General features: G+C 38.9%; 1 protein-coding gene across 2 annotated transcripts in view; it reads left to right on the forward strand.

Moving 5' to 3' along the window:
* Positions 1 to 8816, forward strand: part of map3k2 (mitogen-activated protein kinase kinase kinase 2) — a 30283-nt gene extending 21467 nt beyond the window's left edge. For both annotated transcript variants that reach the window (XM_088606839.1, XM_088606838.1), the window contains 6 exons: positions 1299 to 1508; positions 3016 to 3164; positions 3502 to 3633; positions 3954 to 4083; positions 4981 to 5158; positions 8412 to 8816. In XM_088606839.1, coding sequence (XP_088462965.1) covers positions 1299 to 1508; positions 3016 to 3164; positions 3502 to 3633; positions 3954 to 4083; positions 4981 to 5158; positions 8412 to 8631 — 1019 coding nt within the window. In that variant the 3' untranslated portion in view covers positions 8632 to 8816. The remainder of the gene's footprint in view (positions 1 to 1298; positions 1509 to 3015; positions 3165 to 3501; positions 3634 to 3953; positions 4084 to 4980; positions 5159 to 8411) is intronic.
* Positions 8817 to 21074: the final 12258 nt, after the last annotated feature.

Here is a 21074-nt window from a genome sequence, read left to right on the forward strand (position 1 = left end):
CTTCTAGCTCACCAAAGGCTTTTATTTACAATAAAGTACTAGCCTGGTGCAAGGTTCACAAGCCGCATTTGATCAAAAATGTCTCAGTCTGCAAGGTTTTGTGAAATACATTTATAACAATTTTTGCACTGAAGTATTTTTGAGAAACTAAAATGTACCTGCAGCAAAATCACAGTACGCATTTAGCGTCTATTCTGCAGCTGTTAACCAAATCTCTTGTAATGACTATAAAACCTCAATGTTGCGCCTGTGTTTTCTGCATACTTTTATTTTTGTATTCAATGGTATACCGAGGCCAAATTGAACCTAATCAAGGGGCTTAGGTGATCTGTTCAGCAGCCTTTGTTCATTATGATTAATGCGTTTATGCCAGATTCATTCTTTAATAATTCATTCACTTTTTATTTACAATTAATGAATTGGAAATTAAATATTTATCAGAAACTGTCATGTCAAAGAGAAAATTCTTAAATTTAGCTTTCCCAGTCAACAAAGAGGGACTGCAGCTTTCCTCATTTAAATTTTCCACCCTTTTAACTTAATCGCCCCTTTAAAAAAAGTGAGTGCTGAAAAGGTTGAGAATGCCATGTTGTTGAAAAAAGCCGAAGCCCTAAGTGTCAGAAAAACTGATGAAAAACAAAAACGTCCAGCTTTTAAAGCATCCTTTGCGCATGGTAATTGACAACAGGAAAGGTAATACTGTGCTTTAGATGCAAGTAATGTATTTACATCACATATTATTGTGACTATTAGCATTTATTATTTTGCAGTGCATTTTTCCGAAATCAGGCAATAGAAATTAAAGCTCTTACACGATCATATTGCCATTAAAAAATATTATGGATCACGTGTGCAGATCGATGATTCTTTTCAAAACTCCAGAAAAGCTTCTCCAGGAAAAACGGTTTTTAATCCCTTTTAACACATCTCTAGTTTATTAGCCTGCATAGGTGGAGGAGCGGTGGCTCTGTGGCTAAGGATCTGGGCCTGTGACTGGAAGGTTGCTGGTTCAACTCCCGCAGCCGGCAGAGGAATCCTACTCCGTTGGGCCCCTGAGCAAGACCCTTAACCCCAGCTGCTCCAGGGGCGCTGTACAATGGCTGACCCTGCGCTCTGACCCCCAAGCTTCTCTCCCTATCTGTGTGTCTGTGTGTCTCATGGAGAGCAAGCTGGGGTCTGCGAAAAGAAGAATTCCTAATGCAAGAAATTGTACAGCAACATTATCATTATGATATTCTTCAGTCCTGGAATCTTCCTGAGGTATGGGAATGTAACGCAAAGGTTTTTGTGTTGCTCAGGGCGCAAGACATTCCCTCGAGCTCGGCGCACGCAGGGTAACAATTTCCGCTCTCCGGTGAGCTTCAGTCCTACCGACCACTCCCTGAGCACCAGCAGCGGCAGCAGCATCTTCACCCCCGAGTTTGAGGAGAGCAGGAGCCGCAGGAGGGGGAGTGACATCGAGAGCAACCCCACTCTCACGGTCATGGACATCAGCCCGCCTAGCCGCTGTGAGTCCTCTTCTGGAGGGCTTGGGTCACACGACTCTGGAGTCCATCCATCCATCCATCCATCCATCCATCCATCCATCCCTCCGTCCATCCTCTAACCACTTCTTCCAATTTGGGGTCGGGGGGTGCAGGAGCCTTTCCCGGCCATTAACGGGCGCAAGGCGGGGTACCCCCTACCCAGGAGGCCAGTTCATCACTGGACAAACACAGACTCACACCTAGGGACAGTTTTCATAGAAGCCAATCAACCTACCAGCATGTTTTTAATATTTCCTTACACTTATATAGCGCTTTTCTGGACGCTCCACTCAAAGCGCTTTACAGGTAATGGGGATCCCCTCCACCAGAAATGTGCTGCCCCATCTGGATGATGCGCCAGAACACTCGCCACACATCAGCTATCAGTGGGGAGGAGAACAGAGTAATGAAGCCAGTTCATAGATTGGGATTATTAGGAGGCCATGACTGGTAAAGGCTAATGGGATTTTTAGGCAGGATGCCGGGGTTACACCCCTACTCTTTTCGAGAAACGCCCTGGGATTTTTAATGACCACAGAGAGTCAGGACCTCGGTTTTACATCTCATGGGACCTTTTTACAGTATAGTGTCCAGGTCACTATACTGGGGCATTAGGACCCACACAGACCACAGGGTGAGCACCCCCTGCTGGCCCCACTAACACCTTTTCCAGCAGCATCCTTAGCTTTTTCCAGGAGGTACTGACCAGGCTCACCGGGTGAGCTTCAGTGGGTTGACTGATGTGAGTTGCAGGGTGATATGGCTGCTGGCTAAAAAACAAACAGAACTACCAGCCATCTAAGCATCAGTCAAAACGTTTTAGACCGTGGGATGAAACCAAAGCACCTAGAGGTTTTGGCAGACTTTGTGGGTCATATCACATCCTTAATTTAACTTTCCATCTACTTCATCTGTCTCCTGTATGCAATGTGTTTTGGCTCTGTACTAAAAACATTTAGAACAGAAGCACATTTCTGTAAAAAATGTGCTGTGTTTTTACACATTTCTACTTATTAATGTATTGATACTTCATATTCATGGAATTCACTTTTCTTGTCAAAATATGGAAAAATAAGTTGGAGTGATGGAGATACACGATTGGGTGAGTCAGTACGGCACTAATGGAAACTACACGGAAGTACATTTAAAATCAAGAACAGGCGGCGGTGCTTTAGCCAAAGAGTAGTGGGAGTATGGAACAAGCTCCCCAGCTATGTTGTAGAAGGGGACCATCTGGTGGCACGTCATTTGTTTGGCTTTCCGTTTAAGAAACAGCTGGATGAAATCCTTGGCTTAATTAACTATTAATTAAAAAACGGGCTCGATCAACCCGCTGGCCTGCTTGCGTGTGTAACCTTTATGTTCTGATGTTCTAATTCAAGTTTTTTTTTTCCAAAGCGCTGCCTTTGTGACTTAAAGCCTAGAAGCTGTATGTTTTATGCAGTGAATTTATTTGAGCCCTATATGTATTTTTTTCTTGTTGCCTCAGCTCCACGGGCTCCTACCAATTGGCGCCTGGGGAAGCTCCTGGGCCAGGGTGCTTTTGGCAGGGTCTATCTGTGCTATGATGCCGACACTGGCCGCGAGCTGGCAGTCAAGCAGGTGCAGTTCGATCCCGACAGCCCAGAGACCAGCAAGGTGAGGTCCACACTTCTTTCTGAAACTCTGCTCTCTCCGGACAAATTGGAGGGGAGTAACAACGTAGATGCATGAAAGCTTTAAATTCAGAGAGTAAGTCAATATTGTGATTCTCTTGCATCACAGCTGTGTTTGTTGCTGTTTCCAAGTTATAAAAGCTCAATTACAAATTTCTGTTTAAAGACTGTTACAAGTAAAAGAAGGGATATACCTACATTTTGAGATTGTACCCTAGCATCAATAGGCATTTTGACTTTGTGCCCTTAGGGTGAGTTTTATCTGAAAACGTTTTAGTATTACTTCACTTTACTTCAAACTGTTTTTTGTTTTTGTGTAGGAGGTGAGTGCCCTAGAGTGTGAGATCCAGCTGCTGAAGAATCTCTTCCATGAAAGGATCGTACAGTACTATGGATGCCTACGGGACACTCAAGAAAGAACTCTGTCTATTTTCATGGAGTACATGCCAGGGGTAATGTATAGTTTGATTGTGGTATGCCGTCATTGTGGAAACCAGGTTTAGGTTGCTTAATACAGATATTAATGTTTATGTAAAAAAAAAAAAGACAATTGACTGTAAGGCTTGCATATATATGTGCTGGACGCGATACATTATCTGTCAGTACAATAAAGCTACCTGCTGATGGAAATATTTATTCCCCGGCACTTGTGTGAGGCTTACGGGAGTTTTGCAAAAATAAAAAACATGATTTAAAAAGGTTGTGCGCTTCAACCCCATGTCATATTGCTGGACTGCAGTAAAAATGATTATTTTCGCCACCTAATTTCCAGGGCTCAATAAAAGACCAGCTGAAGGCATACGGCGCACTTACTGAAAACGTCACTCGAAAATACACCCGGCAGATCCTTGAAGGAGTGTCTTACCTGCACAGCAACATGATTGTACACCGAGATATCAAAGGTGAAAGCGAGGAAACAGGAATGGTTTGCCCAGGGCTTGCCATCGGTTTTATAAATTAGTTTAATATTTTAATTTTTTTGTCATTTCCGTTCATTTTTTCGAGCTGTTAAATATTTAAAGATCTTCTTGAAAAGTTAATATCTGTATTTTTAAGATTGCAGATGATGGAAGTCAACAGTAACAATGAACATTAGTTAATTGTTTAATTTTTTCATTCTATCCAAAATATTAAAGAAGTTCTATAGAGTGTTACTGGAACAAAGAAAACCTTGGTTTCAGTGGTTTTAGTCTTGTCTAGAGAGCAGAAAATGCTCATGTAGATATAATTTGCAAACATTTAAAGCAAAGGTGCAATATTTTATATTGTTTCATGGCATTCTGTTTTTTTTTTCTTTTTGCATTGTTCTTTCATTATTTCTGTATAAATGAAATCTCCTTCTCACATAAACTAGGTCTTATAAGGTGTTTCCTTATTTGGAAATGAGGGAGAATATTTCATATTAAAGATAAATGCAAAAATGTACCCATTATCCATACATTTTAAATGTTACAACTGTTCAGTTCACAAATTAACATCTTCCAAAATTAACATTTTAATACTTGGTACTGTTTATGGAATTCAGTTGTTTTTATATGTGACATTATTTCTATCTCTACGCAGTTAACACTTCTGTTTTTATATTTGTATATTTTTCAGCTTATAAGTCTGTTATATTTGTGAATAAGGATTGTTCTAAAAACATTTGAATCGCTTTGAAGTAATGTTCTCCAAATTTCTAATTTGTTAGGGGGAGAAATCAAGATCAGTAGCCTTCTGCTGTTGAAACAGTCAGCGTCACAAGTTGGTGTAAGCTGTTGACTAAGAATATTAAAATGTTTGTCTTTGTGCTATATCAGGAGCAAATATCCTCCGGGATTCTGCTGGGAATGTGAAGCTTGGAGATTTTGGAGCCAGCCGGCGGCTGCAGACGATCTGTTTATCGGGGACAGGAATAAAGTCAGTCACTGGCACACCATACTGGATGAGCCCAGAAGTGATCAGTGGAGAAGGCTATGGAAGGAAAGCTGATATCTGGCGAGTTGGAGTTTTGTCATTTTACTACAACTTCTGATCACAAAGTAGCTACATTGAGGAGACGGTTGGGCAATGAATTGTACTTGAAAAGTTGGAAGACTATGCAAAATATTCTTATCAGGCAACTTTTGATTGGTAAGCAGTATTGAAGACATTGGATTGGAAGACGATGCCTTCAGCTAGTGGTGTTCTTTAAGTTTGCACCAAACGTTTCTTTGTTTATTCAATCACAAAAACAAAAAAATAATAATCAGTGAGTTTTCTCATTCTGAATAGTAGTATCAACATTGTTTGTTTTTTTTAGTATTTAAGATCTGAGTTTATTTTTAAATTGAGCTGTGTCATTTGGGTGTTGCTCATGTTAACATGAGATGCGGCGAAGAATACATTTTAACCTCCTCGGATTGCTGGTTAAACATCGACTTTGCTCGATTCTATTGCAGCCCTCGTGCCATCCTAAAGTAATGCAACAGTGAAGTCTTAGCTTTGATTTGCAATGTGAGGTAATAATCTGTTCTCTTAAAAATAAGTACAATTATAAAAGATTTATTTTTTAAAAAGTCAATTCAGATTTACTTTATTGTACAAAATGTTTAATCTTTTTATTTTGAAGGTGCAATTCTATTGGGACCAATTATTTTTTACAGATTAATGCTATTAGTCAGGTGTTTGCTGTAATTAGGTGCTGGTCTTTTATGTCATTTTAGTGTTTGCAATAGGTAGGTGAAAGCCAAAATGAATATCAAAGTCATTTCTGCAAAAGAAGTGCACATAATTAGGAACTGAACTGAAAAATTAAAATCAGCACCTTACCACAGAAACCGGGTATACTAAAATCAACAATTTAGGATATACTAAAGAAACATGAAACCTAAGGGATAAATACCAATCAGCAAAGACCAAGTCGGTAAAGAAAAACATCTTCAGTTCATACAAGAAAAAATATCACAGGGAAAACCCTAAAATAACCAAATTAAAATAATAAATACCAGTGAAATTGCCAGCAACCTCCAGAGAGCAGGAGTGAAGGTATTAAAATCCACAGCAGAAGACCATATAGCAGAATTACAAACGCTACAGTGCAAGATGTAAATCACCCAGCTGCTCCAAGGATAGAAACGCCAAACTAGAATTTGCTTGGAAGTAAAAAGAACAATCAGGAAAGATTTGGAACCAAGTTTTGGGAACAGATGAGACCCAGTTAAATCTTTACCAAAGTGGTGGAAAGGTTAAAAGGTGGAGGAATAAAGGATCTGTCCTCCAAAGAATATCATCCTATTGTGTGTGCTTTGCAAACAAGATGCCTGGTCACGTATGGCCACCAGTAAAACTAGTTCATTTGTCTTTATTGATGTAAAACAAGCGATATCAGAAGCAGAATGAATTCCATTTATGTGTAAGAGAAAATGCTTCAGGACTTAATTGGCAGGTGTTACTTCACCGTCTGTAGCGGAGCTCGTTTGGGCACGGTGACGTCATCGCCCTCCCTGCACGTAGCAGGGACCTCAGGCGTCTGGCTTGAAGGAGGTCTCCTTTAGCTCACTCGGCTGGTTCCCTGTTGCGATACGCCGGAGACCCGGGTTCGCGCCCAGGAGTTGCGGGACACACTGCCGGGGTGGAGCGGCGAGGGCACGAGCCCGCGCGGAACCGCGACGGTCACATTGGTGCCGTGACCCGGATGGGAGTGTCCTTCGCCGACGTGAAGTCAGCAGGGGAGGGGGTAGCGGAGCTAGTTTGGGCACGGTGCCATCATCGCCCTCCCCGCGCGTAGCACCGGACCTCAGCCGCCCGGGCTGGTGGAGGTCTCCTTTAGCTCATTCGGCTGGTTCCCTGTTGCGTTACGCCGGAGACCCGGGTTCGCGCCCAGGAGTTGCGGGACGCACTGCCGGGGTGGAGCGGCGAGGGCACGAGCCCGCGCGGAACCGCGACGGTCACATTGGTGCCGTGACCCGGATGGGAGTGTCCTTCGCCGACGTGAAGTCAGCAGGGGAGGGGGTAGCGGAGCTAGTTTGGGCACGGTGCCATCATCGCCCTCCCCGCGCGTAGCACCGGACCTCAGCCGCCCGGGCTGGTGGAGGTCTCCTTTAGCTCGTTCGGCTGGTTCCCTGTTGCGTTACGACGGAGACCCGGGTTCGAGCCCAGCTGTTGCGGGACGCACTGGCGGGTTTGAGCGGCAAGGGCACGAGCCCGCGCGGAACCGCGACGGTCACACATGCAGCATAAAATACAGCCTTACCAAGTTGCTCATCACGCAAAAAAGTAGAACACATTTCTATTTTGACTGGACTGGCCATGTCACTGGCCATGGCTGTAGCAAAGTGTCTCTAAAAAAGTTTGGCGAGTTCAATAGGTGGCAAAAATGAATCGCTGGATTGAAAACTGAGTATTGTTTTCTTTCAGCATGGTCCCATGTATGCATGTAATTGCCCAGAATTAAAACTTAAATTGTACTTATCATTGAGACTGAGCTCATCACAATTACAAAATTCTACACTGTTTTGACTTTGCTGTCTCAATACTTTTGGAGGGCACTGTTGGTTATATGACTACAATTAGGTGGTCTTCTTAGGTAATCTTTCTTTATATGATCTTCCGAAGCAGCATCATGTCAGTGTATACAATTTCTAATGGAAAAAGCACAGTTCTGTTAACTTGGTAACATACGTTATTTACTTGATATGGGTTATGTTTCAAATGTAAGGTTTTCATTCAGAGCACATGAGGTGGTAGCTATTGGAAATCAGTATATTATGCAGTTGATTACATAAGTTTCAAACCTTTTGATCCAGATTAGTTCAAATATCAGTACTGTTTTAATTGCAGTACTAATAATTCAATAAATTGAAGTCTGTTTTTAATCGTGCACAGCTTCCGACAACTTCACCTAATAGGTTTTTTAATTTCTTATATATTGTGAACCAATGCTTACTGTCTCTTTGACTTTGGATCATGAATAAAATGCCTACAATTGATCTTAAATCTAACTGAAAACAGCTGTTTTAAATCATAGAAATGCTTAATATTTCGAAATCTAAACTAATATAGCAATTCGGGATGTTGAACATGTCCAAAGGGGATCTGCATATGAACAGCAGAAACAAAACTGGATGATGCATGACGATAAGGGTGAGCACCTGCAGTCCAGGTAGCCTTTTGCAGCTTTTCCCAACCCAAGATGAACTGGTAATTCTGTAGTGTGGGTGTGTGGCACTCTGCTCCGGTTCCTTTATTAATGTCTTCCTTGCTGTTGCAGGAGTGTGGGCTGCACGGTAGTGGAGATGCTGACACAGAGGCCCCCCTGGGCGGAGTTTGAGGCCATGGCCGCCATCTTCAAGATCGCCACCCAGCCCACGAACCCCCAGCTGCCGCCTCACGTCTCGGATCACTGCCGCGACTTCCTGAAGCGCATCTTTGTGGAGACCAAGCTCCGGCCGTCAGCGGAGGACCTCCTCCGCCACATCTTCGTGCACTAGCAGTCTCGCCCCGTTGCGTTGGTGGGGGGGGGGGGAGATGTCTCGTCTGCACTTTCTTCTCTCTTTTCTCTTTGTTTGCATCCCCAGAAGCCTCTTTACCTGCAAGAAAAGACAAAGAGGGGCTTTTACTCAGCCTGATTTAGGGAACATTGCACCTTAATAAAAAGGGTAAGCACCTGCTAAAATCTAAATATTGTGAAGTGTATTTTCAACACTTGTAACACATTGTGTACTTGTCTAGTTCTGGGTGTGTTCTTGAGATGGGATAGCACTGGAGTGCTGGTTTGATAATCTGATGTGTTTCATCATGGTCTGTTGAACCTGGGGACTATGTGGTACTGTAAGTGTCTGCGAAGAAATCATGTCATTTTGAAGCATCAGCGCTGCGGTTTTTCGACACAAAGCAACAAACTGTTTTCTATCATCCACCCCCACGTTCTTTATTTTTCGTAGGTCTGCTGCTTAAACTACTTATTGTGTGCCTTTATATCTTTGGAGACTGTTTAGTTAGCTTAAAAGTTGAAAACATGTACCTTACTAGGAGTTGACATAAACTTCTTCACTTTTATTGTACACCTGGACTGGAAAGGTATGCAAGTTTTTTGCATCCAAACTTCAGTCCATATAAATGTTTGCCAACTCAGATGGTACATGGATTTTAAGGCTGACTGAAAGCAACCTGTGATTTGCTTGTTGTACTGCTGTTTGTTTCAGCGTCTGGTCTTTTTAATTCTGTCCTTGGCGTTTTCAGTCACTTTTACTAGATAGCCTTTGTAGGTTAATCCTATACACTTAATGGTTGGCTTTAATAACCAAAAACAGCAGATGAAGCCTTTAAAGATGTTGCATTTGGTAACAGGACGTGCGTGTCAGTGACATCTGCGAATGTGTCAGGCTGGAGAGAGTTAAGATAATAGTGCAGATTGAGAGTTTTCTGTTTCAGCATGGTAACCTTGCATTACTTTGGCATTCTGCAGGTTTAACTTGGGATAGGGACACTAGCCTTTTCATTGATGTTTGAGTATTCAAACAAATTATATTTTGCCAGCAGCAAATGTATCCTTCTTGTTGTGTGTGAAGGGCATCAATTCTGTGTATTGAAGTCTAATTTTAAGGTTTATACATTATATTATATCCTGGGAGGCATTAAAAAGACAACAAATACCACTGGGTTCAATACTTACAGTTGTGATTTTAGTGCCTGTCAGTATATTGTGGCAGTGACCTTAATTTCTCTTCCAGTAGCAAAACAATATTTGTCTTTTGAACCAGGTGCCAAACAAGGGGGAGATGAGAATAAAAGACAGAATCTCAAAGCAAAACGTTTACCTATTGATATATGCATTGTTATCTTTCAAATTAGTCTGTTTCATTGAAAACCCCTTATACAGCATTATGCTAAGTATACAAATGTGCATCAAAGGGTTTGTAAGGGATTCAACATGTCATTCTAAAATAATAACCACAACCAATATTTAAGATGGTATGAAATGTCTTGTTCAATGATAATGTTTATCTATTTGCTCATGGAAACTACACAAGCCCTGCATTTACTGTTACTAAACATTGAGAGAGTACAGATAAGTCATTTTGCATTTTGAATTGTTTACAAATTTATTGACAGCTTGATGATGGATCCACTTCTCGGAGGTTTTCAGGTGAACTTTGTAAAACTGGTGAAAGGAAAGGTGTCTGCTGTGAAATCCTTTATTTTCATGATTGTATGTGTATTTATTGTGAAGCCTGTTACCTTGCTGAGAAATTTTAGGTTTACAAATTGTTTCCTACTTTGCTGACGACTGTTTGTAGTCATCTAGATGTTGGAAATACAGCAAAAGAGCTCGGTGCTGTGGGTCTTCAGATGCACCTTGGTAAAGGGCTCAGTTGCTGTACCATAAGTAAGGGTTTAAAGACTGGAGCAAACCAGACAGATTTCTGTCATGTTTCTTTTACATGTAATAGGAAAAGTATGGTGTCAGAGGCCGTACTCATATCCTGAGGTTTTTGTCAGGCACACCTATCCTTGTGATATTTGTATTTCCGGGAATGTTGTGATTTTATTAATGCTTTTTATATGCATCTTAGGAGGTAATCTGTTCCTTGCTAAAATACCGTATGTGCTCTTTATGATATTGGCTTTCCACATTCACCTTTACAGCCGAAAGAGCCGATTTGGATGTATAACCAGTTCCGTGCAGAGATCCTGTTGTACATCACCTGACAGATGCAGGATTGTCCATTCCATTGGTAGGTTAGAGCATTCCAAAGCTGCTGTTGAGTTTGAATCGTCAGAGGTCATAGCTCCAAGGTCCCAAGGTTATTTGCTGAGCTGAGTCAAGTCTTGTCCAGTAGACGTTCCAGGAATAAATATCCAAAGTTATTTTTGCACAGGCCAGTAGATGTAAATCAGAGATGGAATTCTTAAAAGGTTAAAAGGTGAAAGGTCATTGTATGCAAAGGTGCAGTATTTTAAAGTTTACTTTTTTGTTTTAAATTCTGGATCAAGTCGCCAAAGAAGCACTGTACCAGGTACCCAGAATTTTGGAACAGCTGGTAAAAATGGATCTTGATTTGCGCTGCATTTCTTTGAGTCTGCTTTAAAAACGGTACATGACGGCAGCACAATTGTGATACTCTTCTCCGCTTAGATGAGATCTGTTGTTTTAGAAAGTGGTTCCAGTACGTCTGTTAGTTCAGTGACTATGGGCAATGACTTTTGAGTGAATTCCCAGGAGAATCCAACCCCCATTAGCATTTTCAATTAGTATAAGCTATTTAATTATGCAATTTACCCCTTGCATAGCAATAACAGAAAGTTAAGATGCATCTAACTACTAGTTAAGCTGTTATTAAGAATAAATGTCTATAATATTTCAAATATACAGTTCCATTAACATTTATATTTGCTCTCTTGTCAACAGATAAGGTGCAGTTAGAGCTCTGTGTACAGTATGGTCTGTGCCATAAATGAAAGCATTTTGTTCTCATTACAAATAGATTATGTCCTTTTGTAACCAGATGGCTCTAACCTCTCTCTCTAAAGTTATTTATGCTGGGAGGGGTGCCATTGGCTTTGGGATTGAAAATGCTGTCTGATTTGACTTTTTTTCTAGTACATCAATGTTGTGAAACCCTGACATGTCACATACCTTACTGAAAAGAATTACAATTTAGTCACCCTTTAGTATAGGGAGACTTTTCTTTACCTGCAGACCTACCTTTTTCTAATTGCTGTACCATTCTTGAACAGAAGCCTTGTAAAAAATCTTTATCTTTAGAGGTGGATGACACCAGTGCTTGTATTATAGCAATCCTCCACCCAGAAAAGACCTTTTGACCTGGAGTTATAATCCAATCTACCTGATAACCTGCATGATGATTCTCCTTAATTTTGGATTTTGATCCTGGCTGTTTTTTTCACTTAGCATCTTCTGTTTTCCATGAACCGGAATGCAAATCTTAAGAACTGACTTTAGGCATGATATTTGAAGTTGTGTCCTCATGGAATATCAGTGCTGTACAGTTTTCTGCACATACACATCACATGACAAGATTTACCCAGCAAATTAATTCATCTAAATTGTATAAGGCCCTTATACAATTATAAAGAAGAGTGAGAGAAGTGAGGTAATACAGGAAGTTATTTGCAAATGAGAGGTGTTCAAATTGAATCTTGCTTTTGCTGCTATGGTTTTATTGACATGGGGGATGGTATTTTCTTGATTTGAGGGGAAGGACTTGGGTCCTTCAGCCTCGGTAAAGTCAGTATCTGTTCTTTTGGGCCTGATTTAAGGATACAAAAGCCTTCAAGTTGTATGAATGTAGAAATCCATCAAAATGTTGTTAAAATCATTATGGAGTTTGAGCATGTGTGAAACAAGGCAATGATGTGCTGTACCTTTTTAAGGGGATTTGGCAGAAACACTAGTTCCTGATCAGGACTGAATGAAAGCCGAGTTGCTTGAGTTCAACACAAAACTCGGATCGACACCAGTCTCTATTAGTGCCTGTTCTTCATTTTTCCAAGACACTGTCATTCTCAGTTTTCAGCGGCTTCAGGTCTGCATCTGTTTCTTTGTCTTGCGCCAAAGTCTGTTGTACTGTACTCTATAATGATTTTGATACAAACTCAACAAAAATTGATGCAAAAGAAGCACTTGTCACCCATATGACATCTCAGCTACTCACAAGCCAAGAGATTTAAAATGAGTTTGTTTGCCATGTTGCCGCTAGAGATATTGTATGATTTTATACCTAAGAAAGTCTATAGTTTTCAGTCGTTCCATATATCAACAGCGGTTGGTGTACTGGTGATATTTCCTAGGTCAGGAAGTGATGAGAATGTTAAGTCTAAGCAGATGTAAGGAGTAGACTGACACTCACAATCAAATTTGTAATATTTGCTTTATTGATAACTGTTTGGCTGGGGTGGTCATTCCTGTAACCTGTAACCCTGTAACTAGGGGTTTTCACTTGTATACCACACCCAACTTCAATATTTATACATTAGGATCCAGGTTTTGTTATTTTGGATTTTGAAAGATATTTTGGCAAACCAGCAAAACAAGAGTTCATGAGAATAAGTAAAATATTTCAAAAGCCAAATTCATGGCTTTAGGGAAGATGACGTCTTCCATTTATTACTACAAGGTGATGAACTCCATACTACTGCTCCTCCTACTGTTATTACTACTGTTATTTTATAATGTTGTAAAACTGCTATAATACACACATTCCAAAAAGTCAAGCAATGTAAAAATTGCAGAACAGGTGTAATTATTTATATACAAATTGGTCTTTATGGTGCTGCTTATGTGGCAGACCCAACTTCATTACAAATGTTTCATGTGTCAAGTGATTTGAGTGAAGTGACTTCATTCTGAAACTCACTGTTGATCCTCTTTGATCTGACTTTATGTATTAATTTTGTAGAATTTTAGTAGATTTAATGTTTAATTTAGCAATGTTCCGAATACGTTTTACCCAAGTGTTCGTGTTTAATATTCATGTAAAACAACATAATTAGTACTCCTAGACCCCAATATTAGGAGGCGGCACTTGTGTTTTTGACAGAGTGTTTACTCTTCGAATCTATTAATTTCCTATATCATTGCTAGGAAATGGGATATTTGCGTAGCAGTCACAAATTATGTACCTTGAGCAGTTACCAATATTTGGTCATGAAGAAAAACTGCTCAACCCCCATAAAGCAATTTGCAGAAGAATGTAAAACAATTCGGACAGTAGGGAGACACAATAATTAAGTGTCGATGATTACTGTCAAACCAGTACATTCACAAGAAAACTATAGTCTTCATTGGTACAGGAACCACAAAACATTGCAGTGATCCACATAAATTTCATGTCCTTTAAATACAATCAATAATGCTGCTAAAAAATGCCAGTAATTTTTTTCTAGGGTCAAAATAAATAAAAAAAAACAGGTGTTCAATAATTTATATTGTAAAAATATTTTAATAGACATCTATTTGAGTCATATTTAATCTTTCTTAATGCACATCTGTAAAATAAGTTTAAAAAATAAAGGACAATAAGTTGAATGAAAATGTAAAACTCTGAAAAACAAAACATTTCCTATCTTGTGATTGTATTAAGGCCAAGATAGGATTGTTGCCAAACTGAATCCATCGGCAGTTTTACAGTAGGTTTCTCCTGTGATCGTCCTTTGAAAATGTAGGCTTGTCTTTCACTGTGATGCGAGAATCCAACCTTTCATTTCCAAGAAAGTCGTTCTTTGGCATGAAGGTTGATGAAGTCTCAAGTAATCATCAGCAGAGCCAGATCCTTGCATGCACAATCGCTCTTCCTCTTTCATGCTCCTTTTATGTGCTTACAGTTGCTTGTGATGACATTGCATGAACTGGCGAGCACAAGACTTAAATCTGATCCTTTTGTGTCATGGACTTTCCACCATCAGATTTCTCATCCTCTGTCCTGTGATATGAGCTGATGGAAGTCTTTACACTGCGGCTGTGGAACTGCGTATATGACCTTTTGTTCTGTCTGTGTGAAAGAAAAGATAACCGATTGACGTCGTGCCTAATATGTGAAAATGTGCAAGTTAAACACCAGTTGAACATTCAGATTTCTGCGAAGCTGCCATTAGCTGCACATTGTATTGTCTGCAGCTCATGTAAAAAGTGCCCTTGGAAATGAAGTGAGAAATGAAGGCGTTTATCTGAATTTTTCTCGTATTGACAAATTCCTAATAATTTCAATTTATTGCATTTAACCAAACTATAGCTAATTAATTTCAACAAAATTCCCAAGGCACTGCAGTCTTGGCCAAGCTAAAACTTTGAGTGTTTTTATCTTTTTGGCCCTTGTTCCATGTGGCTAGAAAGCTTAAAAGGAAGAAATTAATGCTCTGAGAAAATAGTTGTTCCATTTTGCAACACATCCCTATTTTGTTACTTGAAGGGCATTTTTGTAAGTCCCATGTCAAGGAATTGAAAGTACTTTAAATTCCTGCTTAATATTTAATGGCTGGTAGCACTCCAAGTACTGAGTAGTCTCTGCCAAGGAAACAAAATAAGGAAGAACTTTCTTCCCAGGCTATTTGGGGTAGATTTGTATTGTGGCTACAGTGCTTCAGTGATTAGAAACATTGGTTTGAGGTTTTCAGAACCATCAAGAATTAATCAAGCTGTAAAACCAGGGGATGGAGTACATGAGAAAGCATGCACTGATTTCTGGTAGTTTTCCATATGCAAAGAAAAATGATTTACTAGATCTGATTGCTTTTGTACATTCATTACCCAAAGTCCACAGTAGTTCCTTTTACATTTCCAGATTTTGGAGGACTAAGCTTAAACTCAAGTCGCTTAATTTCTTCGCTTTGGTCTATACTGTAGTAAACGCTGTTATGTATTATGACTCAGATCTCAACAGTTTGTGAGTTCTAAGCTTCTCGTAGTTCCACTTGAAATACTTTGTCACATGTATTGTATTACAATCTGTAGTTTGGACTTACCTGCTATTATTTTTAATATAGTGTGAAAAGATTGTAGTCTCAATTGAAGTAGACCCCTGTTAATATGGAGTGTATCCATTATATCATCTTAAGTGAGAAGGGAGTAGAAAATGCTTAGAAAACTCACTTAACAGTTGTGGTTATGTTTGAATCCACTAAGTTCCAGCCAATATGCAATTTTACAGTTTTGTTTTAATATTAGCCTGTTGTGAAACAGTGGATTATTGCGATTTGTCTTTTCGTATGCTATGCGAATACACAGATAGAAGCAATTACTTTCACCACATTTTTCATTTATGTGGTCTTGATTTAATCACTACAGTGATGGAATTTTTTAAGGCTTTCAAGAAAAGAATTCCTATTTGATTGCTAAATAAATGCTGCTTCCAGTTCTTTGAGGCAGAATTGGAAAAGAAGTTTTGTACTCTCTGGGTAGTGATTAAAAAAGTTATCTTTCCAACAGATTCAACTGGAATTAGCAGATATTTGTCTCATAACATCAAAACTATAAAGGGAATTGGAGAAACATAATTGGCAAAAGTGAATCCTAAAAACTGAAGTCACGATAAATATACAATATATAATATATAATTATAATATATAATATTTGTGTTGAACGAACGTTTGTGATTGCGGTTTCCTGTATTTTCAACAAGACACCTATCCTTCCTCCAGTCAGCAAAAGTTCTTACAATAATAAGAATTAAACCACCACCCCCCCAAAAAAAAGTTTTCCTCATTAAATGTGGGTTTTACTGTTATACAGTGTGATGCTGTTCTATCATGCAAAAAGTCTGGAGAGTAGCACTACAAATCCGATTTTAAAAACTGTTGCAGTTATTATGCCAAAAGCACTCTTTTATGTTATGTCTTGTAGTATCACTCTACAGAATATTGACCCTTGTTATAATTTCATTCTTATGGGTTACCCGGCTTCCAGTGCTGTCATCTTGTACCTTCACGAGTGCTTAAATAGTGCCAATTGCTTTTTTACATGTAATATTTCTTGTTTTTAGATTTGCTGAGGAACTAAGTGCTAATTACACACTTAATCATTTCTCCTATTGGAGAACAAAACGAGTGGATCATGAAATCTTGTAAATATTAATTTGGAGTGCAAAAAAGTCTCCAGGTACAGTAAACAAATTGTATATTTAGTGTATCAAGGGGTACATTGTACATTTTTTTCTTATAAAGCTTTTAATTCTATATTTGATCTAATGGTTATTCTATGTAAATGTATTTTTACTCAATGTTGATTGAGTGTAGTGTATGTACAGACTTTTTTTTCTATTGTCAAATTTTTTGCACATTTTTTGAAACTGTATAATTTGTACACTGATTTAATACTCTTTCCAGTTAATGCTGGGTGTTTGGAATCTGGGTATGCGTGTGCACTTTAATGCTGTCTGTATGTCTGTGTCCTTTTTGGGGATATTTTTCTTCTTTGTTGTAAAGATACCTTGGGAGTCAGCAGCTTCCCAATCTGCAGCTGTTCACATATCTCTTTCAGTAGGTACGTTAAATAGAGGAAGAGTCCGTTTTGGAAAACGAGTCAGAAATTAAGTATTCAAGTTTGGATACAATCAGTATGGTACATTAGAAGCGCAAAGAAAAAAAATACTTAATGTAGTACTTTACATATTGATTATATCATACACAAGTGATAGAATAACCAGAGACACTGCAACTAGGAACCTGCTGTAATCATTCTTTATAAATGATCAAAACCTTTTGTTTCCAGTGGGTGGCTAAGCCTTACAGGTATTAAAGAACATACTTACCTGCCCCTGATGAGTTACAGATTTCTTATAGTGCAGATTATTACACCACTTATGGCAAAATAGGTTACATTAAAAATTAATATGTATGTATTTCTAAGGCTGAGCATTTGTACTGTTATACAGAGCCAATTGCCAATAGTGATTTCACTAGACTGCTATTTTATTACTATCAAAGATTGCTTTTTCTGCGCTTGGATCAAAATAACCCATTTATTTGTGCATTCATAACACCTTCAAAAATCTCTGGAAGAATAGAAAAGTTTCAGAAGCTTACAAATTGATTGGGACATTTTGGATGCCAGCTCGGATTCTGCATGTAGTTGTCTTCTGTTAATATCGCAGTTATCCTAAAGCCCAGAGGTTGTCTAAATTTTGTCATCTAGGCTCTAGGAGAAAAAGACCGTTTTATACTAGGTCTGGCTAGCTCGGGGTGGTGGGCTGCTGACAGCCAAGTATTGAATGCACTGTTGAATGTCTATGGCTGTACTGTAATTTGTTTAGGAGAATTGATGTACTCCACATGTAAGAACACCATGGTTAGAGGATAGGTTTTACACTCCATGTGCACATTTCCACTATGACATTTAAAAATGTATAAATGTGTAAATTGAATAGGTACTTTTTTAATTACACTTCCTGGTACAGTTGAAATGTATATCCCACACTTTTGTTCTCTGTATCTATTGTAAAAGAAGCCATGTTTATAATTATATTTGGTTTGTGACCAATAAGCTTGTTTATATCAAATCTGTATATCAGTGGTACGCATATTTTTTTTATATATATTTTATTTTTGTTTTGTTTTTTAAGACTGATTTTATGCATGACGAAATCTGCAAGATTTAGTACACAAATGTCTAAGTAACAGATTTGTTGCTTTTCTGATAAAGCCCCCCTTGTGGAACTTAAAGAAAATAAGCTTTCAAAGAGGTAGCCCGTCTGGACTGGTGAACATCTGTGATAGCTGGCACTTTGCAGAGTGTTAAATAATAATAAAAATATTTATTTCACCTTTTGTCTTCTTCTTGGCGGATTTGTTCTTGATCAAAACCTTATTTTCTTTAATTCTCAGTAGTCACGTTTTTATCTGTCTTTTCAGCAGTTTAGTGCCCAGGGGGGGTCTCACAGGTTCACTGATGTTAGCAGTGAACTTCTTTCATTCTACTGATCTTAATGACTGCTTTTTAATAATTTCTTCACCTCTGGTGCATGATCATTTTAATATAAATAGCACAATAGGTCTGTTTGTTATATCACACACACACCTGTATAGTAAAGGCTGCTTAATTGGGAATCTTTTTTTTTTTTCTTACAAGCTCGGTTTTGTATTGGCCTGATTTAATCCACACACTTTCCATTTTCCGTATGCTTTCCATTTAGCTTTAATGTAATAATGTATTATTAAGAGATCTGCTTAAAACTGATTGATTATTCCTTATTTTAGTTTTAACGAGTCACCAAATCTCTCAGAATATACAGTAAAATACATTGATTCAGATTGCACCTTGCCTTATTTTTTTACAAGTGTCTGCTTGACATTCTTAAGAACATAACATTTACAAATGAGAGAGGGTCTTTAGGCCCATCTCATTCAACATTAAATCACTTTCAATAACCTCTTATCCCATTCAGGGTCACTGTGGCCTGGAGCTTTCTCAGGAAAGTGGGGCAGGCCCATCTCAAAACCATTGAAATGCCACATCAGTCAATGTGTCATAAGACTGTATTTAACACTATTACCTCTGTTCGTAATTTCTGAAAAAATAGACACTGGGTGGACAAAGTTGCAAAAAGGAGACAGACGTCATGATCAATAATGACAGCGTAGATCTCATCGGTGAGTCTGTGATGTACTGTATGGGCACAAGCTGGTACGTGCATTGTTGAATATAGACCAAAGAAAGTTGGGGAAAGACTAAGGAATGAAATGGGTATGTTTGATCATGTTGGAAGAAGTGGAAAAAAATAGCGTATAAACAGGAAAAACATTGGTTAAACTGCACTACCAATTAGTGCTTTAGGTATAGAAATTATATATACACAATAAATGAATGCTCCTCTGCTTTTAGCACAGTTTTGATCCGTGCTATGGGCTAGAGTTACAACACACAAGGTTATTTCTTTTGTTCTCGGTGCAGTTGTCTTCTGTTGAACTCTACAGAGACTCAGGCTGTAGATAGAGGGTGAAGGTCATAAAGAAAAGTCTTGCAATATTGGATATGGGGTATCTAGAATCCATACTGATTTCAATGATGCCACCTCTGTCCAAGAAACAAGGTATATTTCTTCAGATTTTCTTGAAACCAGGTGCTAACACTGTCTTTCTTATTTGAACATATTTTGTTTCCTTAAATATTTTTTTAAAAATACTAGTACTCCATGTGCTAAGCAATGTTGCACTCTTATCTTTCCTAAAACCCTAAGAATAGGGATGTGGGTTAAGCCTTTGGTATTGATAACTTTTCCCATATTTTCTTATACTGCGCTTATAAATAATGAAGGTTGTAATTAGCATCTGAATTCAATGTCCTGTATGAAATGAGCTGTAATACTGATAGGCATGTATTCAGTCAAAAACTGAGAATGTGTCAGACTAAGACATTGCACTGGAGCAAGGCCAGCACATCTGAATGTAACACTTTTCCACTAAACAGCTCTTAAGATCCTGCATTACCTTGTTCAACCTTGCAGTGATATACAGTATTTCCTACTTAATAGCATTGTAGGCTACTTTTAGGGCCATTCAAATTTATTAAATATATTATCTAATCAGTTATTTTACTATAGGTTCTGCACAGCAGAAGGGATGTTACAGATATTAAGTTGAATGTGGCAGGGAGAAGAAGACATTTTTCTTCACAGACCTAACAATGAGATTCCTATCTGAGCTACACCTTGGTACGACATATCATGAGATGTTAAACAATGTATACACACTGGAATTAGAAAACAACAGGGGCTCAAGCTTCTTTTTTTTGCCAGTCCTTGAATCGTATAAAAAAAAAACACATGCCTGCAGACAATATTGAACTGCAACCTTTCAAATCAGCAGATTCAAGCACTAATTGCCTTTTTAATCTCAGGTATGTAAACTGCTCCTGTGCTACAGTATGTTACAAGTAGGAATCCTGTTTAGCTTGACTGTTCTTAGTGGTAACCAAAATGTAGGCGGCCTGAGACATTCCAGCATCTCAGATGTTAATTCTTCTATATTTCTAATTCTTCCATATGTCTTGAGCTTTTTCAGTGTATATGTGTATTTGGTACACATTATATTTCAAAAATGGTTCCATGATGTTGTAGTTCCTTATTTTCTTCCCATCAACTGGTTTTGATCTATGTTCACTGCAAGTTCTTTATTGTAATCAATGATTTCTGTCTGCATCTTTAAAGCTCAATGAACAATATTTCCACTCTGTTGCCAGCAGCCATATCACTCTGCAACTCAAAACTGGCAACCCACTGAAGCTCAGCAGGTGTGAGCCTGGTCAGTACCTGGATGGGAGACCTCCTGGGAAAAACTAAGGTTGATGCTGGAAGCGGTGTTAGTAGGGCCAGCAGGGGGCGCTCACCCTGTGGTCAATGTGGGTCCTAATGCCCCAGTATAGTGATGGGGACACTATACCGTAAACAGGCGCCGTCCTTCGGATGAGACGTAAAACCGA

The sequence above is a fragment of the Lepisosteus platostomus genome, chromosome 14, assembly GCF_059453375.1.
Source record: "Lepisosteus platostomus isolate fLepPlt1 chromosome 14, fLepPlt1.hap1, whole genome shotgun sequence".
Taxonomy (NCBI): Eukaryota; Metazoa; Chordata; class Actinopteri; order Semionotiformes; family Lepisosteidae; genus Lepisosteus; species Lepisosteus platostomus.